The 7,427-nt window shown below is 42.4% G+C and overlaps 1 protein-coding gene across 1 annotated transcript; it reads right to left on the bottom strand.

Annotated features, from left to right (window-relative positions):
• Positions 1 to 3,344: 3,344 nt before the first annotated feature.
• On the bottom strand, positions 3,345 to 4,652 carry LOC115647265 (uncharacterized protein F54H12.2-like). Its single transcript, XM_030554169.1, has 2 exons — positions 3,837 to 4,652; positions 3,345 to 3,677 (listed from the first exon to the last, which is right to left on the bottom strand). The coding sequence occupies exons 1-2, from the start codon at positions 4,650 to 4,652 to the stop codon at positions 3,345 to 3,347; spliced, it is 1,149 nt and encodes a 382-aa protein (XP_030410029.1).
• Between the last annotated feature and the right edge of the window lie 2,775 nt (positions 4,653 to 7,427).

A 7,427-nucleotide genomic window follows, 5' to 3' on the forward strand; every position in this document is an offset into this window, starting at 1 on the left:
AGGGTACCCCGGTCGGTGCACAAATGAGGAAAAACAAAATAAGTACATTAGCAATTTCTACCAGAAAGAAGGCGTGCATTTACGCCAACACGAGATCAGATCAAACCCTGCTAAACGCCAAATCGCTAAACTGTTTTTAAATTCTCTGTGGGGTAAATTCAGCCAAAGAACCAACCTACCCAACACCAGCATTGTGAGAGACCCTGACGAACTCTTGCAGTACCTCTTTTCCCCCAATTACAAGGTTTCATCCTGCAAGTTTATCAATGATGAAACAGCGTGCGTGTCTTGGAAGCACGCAAAAGAACGGTACTCTGTCTCTGGCAATACCAATATTGTCATAGCCTGTTTCACTACCGCTTATGCCCGCTTAGAATTATACAGTCTCTTAGATGGTTTGCAAGAGCAGTGCCTGTACCACGACACTGACTCGGTGATATTTGTGAAAAGGGAGGGTGCCTGGAATCCCCCTCTGGAGGATTATTTAGGGGAGCTCACAAGCAAAATCCCGCCAGATCAACACATCACTGAGTTTGTGTCGACAGGCCCGAAAACATACGGGTATAAGCTGTCTGGAGGAAAGGCCTGTATAAAAGTCAAAGGTATTACCCTAAATGTAGCAAACTGTGAAAATGTCGACTTTGACAGTTTGAAAGATCTAGTCCTGGACTACTGCACGGGTCTGCGAGATAACGAAAACACCTCAAAAAAGATAGAGGTGCAGCAGCCCTCTATCGTAAGAAACAAAAAACAGTGGCAAATAGAAACAAAAACCCTTAAAAAAACACAAAAAGTGCTTTATAAGAAGAGGGTCCTAGGAAAAGGTTTTAAAACCCTGCCCTACGGCTTTTGAAAAATGGATGTGAAGTGGAAACGCCCCTTTTCTGCAATTCTTGCGGGGCCTAGCAACTGCAGAAAAAGTTACTTTATAAAAAATGTGTTGAATAATGCCAAAAAAACACTGTCTGTTATGCCTGAGAATATCGTGTGGTGTTATAGTTGTTGGCAACCTCTGTATAAAGAACTGCTCTGTAAATATCCCTTTATCAATTTTATGGAGGGGTTGCCTGATGCTTTGGATGATGACAGTTTGTTTCCTACTAATAAAGTAAATATGATTATCATAGACGATCTGATGAACTCTGCTTGTGAAAGCGATGAAATCGAGAAAGCTTTTACCAAGTACGTGCATCACAGAAACCTGAGCATTATGTATATAGTTCAGAACGTATTTTGTCAGGGAAAAAAGAGTCGCGCAATTAACCTAAACACAAAGTACATGGTTCTGTTCAAAAACCCTCAGGGATAAATTACAAATCGCTACGCTCGCTCAGCAAATGTACCCCGGCAAAGCTCAATTCTTTCTAGAAGCTTTTGAGGATGTTACCAAAAGACCTTATGGCTACCTGGTGGTGGATTTAAATGCTTCCACACCGGAAGCTTATAGACTAAGAACCGGTCTTTTCCCTCCTGACTGGCCGGTGGTTTATACTTTAAAAAAAACAACAGCTGGGTATAAAACGAGATGACTTATCGGCAGGTCCCTTTTTGACAGATGGGGCTGTTGACTGAAAACATGTCTAGCTGCGTGAAGAGAAACCTGGGCCTTTTAAAATTACTTAGCAAATCGTCCCCGCAGCAAAGGAGGGCTATACTGTGTTCGGCCTCTGACGATCTAGTAGCGGCCATCTCAGAAATAGTGCTCAATATCTTAAAAGGAAATGTACCTTTAACACAAAATCAAGTGCGTATTGAAAAAGAAACGCACGCTTATAAAAACTTTGTGTAATAAGAACGTTTCAATTAAAAGAAAAAAGCATCTGGTAAAGCAGTCTGGGGGGTTTATCGGGCTTCTGTTAAGTTTTGCTATCCCTCTGATAACAGGGCTTTTAACTAATCGATAATGGAGTATGCAGAAAAAATGTACCTAGTGCCCAGCCACCAGTTGGAGCAGTTAAGGACTCCCCCTCCAGCAGAGGAAAATATCAGAACAACAGCAACTAGCTTACTGGACGCTGAAATGAAGTCTGTTCTTCAAAGAACTGACCTGGCCGAATACGAAAAGGCTAAACTTTACAGCGCCGTGCTTCAAAGGTACCTAATGTACGTGAAGCAAAGCGATGCGGATAAAGGAAAAATAAATCTGTTTCTACCGGAACAGGAACAAAGCGTAACTGCCAAACCCCCAGAAACACCAAAGAATTCAGACTGTGTTGCTCAGGAGGTGTTGGATAACGTAAATAAGCATTATAAAAAAAATGCAATAGTATTGCTAAATAAACTGGGCCACGATAAAAATCTCTCTTCATGGAATGATAAAGGGTCTTTTGTGTACAAAGGCTCTGTGGTTAATGGTTCTAACATGCTTGACTTAGTCAGGGCCGTCACCCAAACTTGTTCTGTACCTAGCAAATGTGTACCTAAAGGATGGGATGTGTTTTATGAATGCCATGGTGGAACTGAACGTACCATCTTCCATCATGGGCAATGCGGCCAACAGAGACCTTTTGGAATACCTCAAGGCCTCGACTGCTGACACAGGGGTGGATCAAGAATCCGTGACCCCTTTTTTGCCCTATTAAAAAAAATGTGGCTAAAAGAGCCCAATGGCTCAGTGTGTAATGTTTTTCACATTCTAAAAATTTTAAAACTTGTAATGTTTTGCTTTAAATAAAACATTTCTATATTTTTCTTTTTAAAAAAATCTGTGTTATTTTTCTCAGTTGGTCATTTAAAAAAACAAACAAACATCAATTTCTTTAAACCTCTAACCTGAGGTGCTTTATTGGATAACATGGCTATAAAAATCATTACAAGATACACATGTCTGGGCTTGTTGAAACATGTTTTGAACAAGGCTAGGCATGCCCAAAAATTTAAATTTATTTTTTACAAAATTTATCACCATCCGGTCATTTTGCACTAAGTCGTCAGAATACAATTTTAAAATCCGGTCAAAAGATAAACCCTTGCCACGATAACGTAAAAAAAAAATATGTAGTGATAGCCACAGGCAACGGAGCGGGGGTCTTGTAATTGTCTATTGTGAAACACCATGTCTGTGGCATTTTTGTTTAAAAATTTCATAATGCTTTTAGGAAACAACACGCTGTTCGGGGATTGCCCATATGAGTCAAAAAACTCTCCACGGTTATGCTCTGCCAGATACAGGGTAAGCCAGTGTTCACTCGGTTGGTTGTGTGGATGCGTGTTCACCACCAAACCTAGGGGCCTTTGAGACAGCTTGCCTCCAGGGAGCCAATCACAAGGGAACACATCTAAGAAATTCTTTTTCGTGTAAGGATCCGTTGATAAGACACGTGAGAGCTGCACGGTGTCCATGTTCACATGTAGTCAAACAGAACGTTTCTTTTCTGATTTATTTCTATGACATTGTCAAAAACTCCATACACAATCATATTGACGGTAACCATTAAAGCCTTTCCAAAACGTATTTCTGCTCTCAGGTTCCCGGTTTTAATCAGGGAATAGTGATCTGCGCATTCCTGGTTGGGAGACAGGTCAAAGGCAAACAAGGTGTAACCCTGTGCAAACTCCTCATGGTCGATTAACAGAGAACGATCTTTCATGTGTTTACCAGCTGTCTGTACCAGATTCATGTATTTTCTCATGCAGCGTCCTGCCTCGAAGTCCAGTTGCAGAGGCTTGGTCGGTACCTGTTCACCATCCACATACAAGGCCACAAAATTAATATCGTAATGTTTAAAATGAAAGGGATTTTTACTGTAACTTCCGCTAAAGGCATCTTTATCCACAAATCCTAGCACAAGCATTTTGGGTAACTGTCCCAAGAACAGGTTCTCCTGGTTACTGACCCTGCTGCCCGCAAAGATGCTAAACACTTTCATTCCCACATGGTCCACAGGGTATTTAGCATTAGCGGCAAGCAGGGCCACCACGTGCCCCAAACGGCCACCCGGGGCCACCCGTACTTTCTTCACAAAAAGTGACACTGATACAATGCGCAGTTTAAAGCCTTCAGCCGCACTGCCCATTAAACAGAAAGCGTCTTTACTGCACGTCAGTTTAATTTTCACATCCACTCCGTTTAACAAAAGTTTTTCTTGAAAAAACAGGTCACTGTGTAGATGGCCCAGCAATTCTACCGTTCTGCTCTTGGCCGTCAGCTTTGCATACTCCACGAACCCTAGATTCCCTCCATTCAAGTCTGTTTCTTCATGTTGTCCAGCAGTGTCTTTGTAAAACAGACCGGCAGAAAATTGCGTGGTGAAGGTGTCATCGCTGTAATTGAGCACTGATTCTATAAAGGCCCTGTAAGGGGAACAGTTGTTGCTTTGGCTTACAAGGCGGTCTCCCAGCGTAACATCCAACTGACTGAAAATAGAGGCCACGGGGTAATTCACCAGGCCCACTTCGGCGTCCACGGCAAGTTCAGTTCCATCTCCTTTTACAATCTTGCAACATAGGTAAAGCAGCATGTTGTTTAAATCCATATAATCTATGCCATTCCCTGCTATAAAAAAGTCAATGGGAGCAGACTCCGTAACGGCTGATAGAGGTGGCACCCCAATGTAAATGCTTTTCTCGATGCTGGTCTGCGTAGGGGCTATTTGAAACAAGTCTAGTTCGGATTTGGTGCACTCTTCAGACCCGCAGTGAACAAAAGCCATATTGATTAAAATATGTCTCTCTTACCAGGCAGCGTGCATCTCCTCTTTTGCCCAGGCTGCTTCTTGGACTTTCGTTTATGGCCGGCCCTTCGTGTCAAAGTCCTTCTTTTAAAAGGTTTCGGGGGACCTGTGCGTCGCGGGTATGACGCATTTCTCTTTCTCTTCCTCCTTTTAATGTACATCAGCCCCGATCCTTCCTGTGAAGCTGTATTCCCCACCTTCTCCAGAACAGCACGGGAGACATGACCTACCACGTCTTTAGCTATGTTTTGAGTGGCGGTTTTTACGTGGGGCTTAATAATCTCTAGCCCCCTCCTCAAAAGCGGTACAGCTTTTCGAAAGAGGCTATGAAATATTCCACCCACACCAGCCCCGTACATCACGGGGGCCCCATGATATCCAGGAAGGGCGTATCCGGCCTAGGCTTTGTAATAGCTCCTGTAGATGGTGGGGTCGCCATAATTTTTTAGGATCACCATAATAGTGTTTTGCTTTTTAGAAACCTCGCTCTCTCCGCGGTCGCAAACGCAGCTTGACGATCACCTTGCCGAAGCGAAATGAGACATGTCTGTTCTGATCTGTCTTTATTTCAATGGTAATGGTGTCAATGTGGTGTTTACTAACAGGAATGTAATGAGGTTTATCATAGGTGATGGTAACAAACTCATTGTTCCTTCCTCGGACAGGGACGCAGCGTAACAGGGGAACAGAAAAGTCCCCCACAAACTGGTGTTCTACGATATCCGTGTACAGATACAAGGAGTTAAAACGCCCTGTAATGTCTGCCGAGAAGGGAAATTTTTGGACGCTGCATTTGGGGCCCAAACCCAGAATGTTAGCTAGCTCCCCGCCAGTAGAAAACTCATAGATAAAATTGGTAGATTTAAATCTCACTTTTCTACCTACAGGGTCGTAGTTCGTGACCACCTCAGGCGGGCCTTGGTGACGAGCCACAGTGTTGTTCATATGCTCCAGTAATTCTGGTATGGTTGAGTAATAACCTCGTCGTAGGATGAAATTCCACGTCGTATCTCCAAAGGTGATTTCAAAAGGGGTGTCTTCATTGATAGTATTCCAGCTGTATGGGTATTGTATTTCCACTAACCCCACCTCCGAGGCACCTGGGAGATCCAAGGGCTTAATTAGCTGTATTGTAAAGTTCGAGATGGTGTTTTGGGGAAAAACTGCAGAGCTGGTATTGCTGGGCAAAGTGATGTAAAAGCCACCATCGCTCATTATTATTTTTTCTTCTCTGTCTTTGCAGGAGGAATTTTTTTTTCTTTTTTTCTTTTTGGTTTGTGTCTAAATGTCACAGAGTTGAGAAGCTTCCACCCAGCTGTTAAACTTATTAGGCCAACCCAACCATTTCACCAGTAGCTGTTTATTTCTCCCTTTTCCTTTCTCCGCTAGAATTTTTTCTATCCTGTAAATCCTGTCTCGTTTGGGGTTTACTTTTTGTAATTCTTCAGGGTAAAAAGATCCAGTAACTGCCTCACCCTCATAATCTTTTAATCCGTATACAGGTCTTTGGCCCCTGGTTAAGGTTTCATCCACTATGAATATCTCATCGGTAAACGTCTGTTCATAACCTTTTTCAAAAGCGCCTTTGGTTTAGATAGTCTCATGTGATCACCTTTTCTAAAAGGGGGAACAACCTGTTTTATTTTAAAACCATCTCCGTAAACCGTTTTCCACACCTTCAGAGAATTTGAAGGGTTAACATCAATGGGTCTGGTACATATCATTCTGTGAAAGCTCTGGTTATAACTCTTTATAAAGTCAGGTAAGACGTCAATGTAGCGAAAGGTGTTATGGGCTGTAAAATATCTCCACATCCTAATTTTTAAAGTTCTGTTAAATCACTTCACAACCCCTGCTTTGACTTCATTATTAGTAACAAAATGGTGAACCCCATGCTGCTTTAACAATCCACTTAAAGGTTTGTTTAAAAATTCTTTCCCCCGATAGGTTTGTAATTTTTGAGGCACGTGACCTTCACTGAAAATAGCTTTAAAGGCCTCGAATACCTCACCACTTGTCTTGTCTTTTAGGCATAAGACCCAGGCATATTTGGATAAAATGTCTATCACTGTTAAGATGTAGTTAAAGCCGCTGTTGTATTTGGAGAATCGGTGCATATCCACCAAATCTGCCTGCCACTGTGCATCCACATCTGAAACAATAGTCTTGTTTCTTTTAAAATGTATTCGAGCTGGTTTGTGTAAAGTGTAAGCATCCTGGTCTGAAAGCCAGGCTGTTACCTGTCTTCTATTTAAAATTTTACTATGCTTTCTGGCCACTTGAAAAAGAGGGTTCACTCCGCCAAAGCTCCCAACTTCCCTGGGATTGTAATATATTTTCTTTAACAGAGCCGTCGGTGTAGACATGACTGTTACTGGTACCGTCTTTTACTACCACAAGTATGAATGGGGACACACTCATATTGACACATTTAAATACTTTTTATTAATTGCCTGGTTTAACATGATTTTTTACAGCCACCTGTAAAATGGATGCCATAAGCCCTACCATAAGGGAGTCTGAGCTGTTTCATTCTTCCATTTTGTCATTTTCGGCTTGAGATCTGTCTCTCGAACATGAGCAAAAACAGCTGATGCGCAAGTTCTTAAAGGTCTCTAGAAAGGCATCGTCGAGCTGCTGAAAGATTTTCAGAAAAAGAAACAGTGTAAGTACCCCAGCTGCTTGTTTTTAATTTACACAACCCCCCGGTTCCTAGCCTCATTACCCACCCCCGCTCCTCTACTGCCGTTTTTT

The sequence above is a fragment of the Gopherus evgoodei genome, chromosome 2 (assembly GCF_007399415.2).
Source record: "Gopherus evgoodei ecotype Sinaloan lineage chromosome 2, rGopEvg1_v1.p, whole genome shotgun sequence".
NCBI lineage: Eukaryota > Metazoa > Chordata > Testudines > Testudinidae > Gopherus > Gopherus evgoodei.

Coding starts and splice junctions, on each gene's coding strand:
- LOC115647265 (XM_030554169.1), bottom strand. CDS start 4,652: ATGGCTTTTGTTCACTGCGGGTCTGAAGAGTGCACCAAATCCGAACTA. Junction 3,678..3,836: donor GCATCTTTGCGGGCAGCAGG/GTCAGTAACCAG, acceptor GATGGTGAACAG/GTACCGACCAAGCCTCTGCA.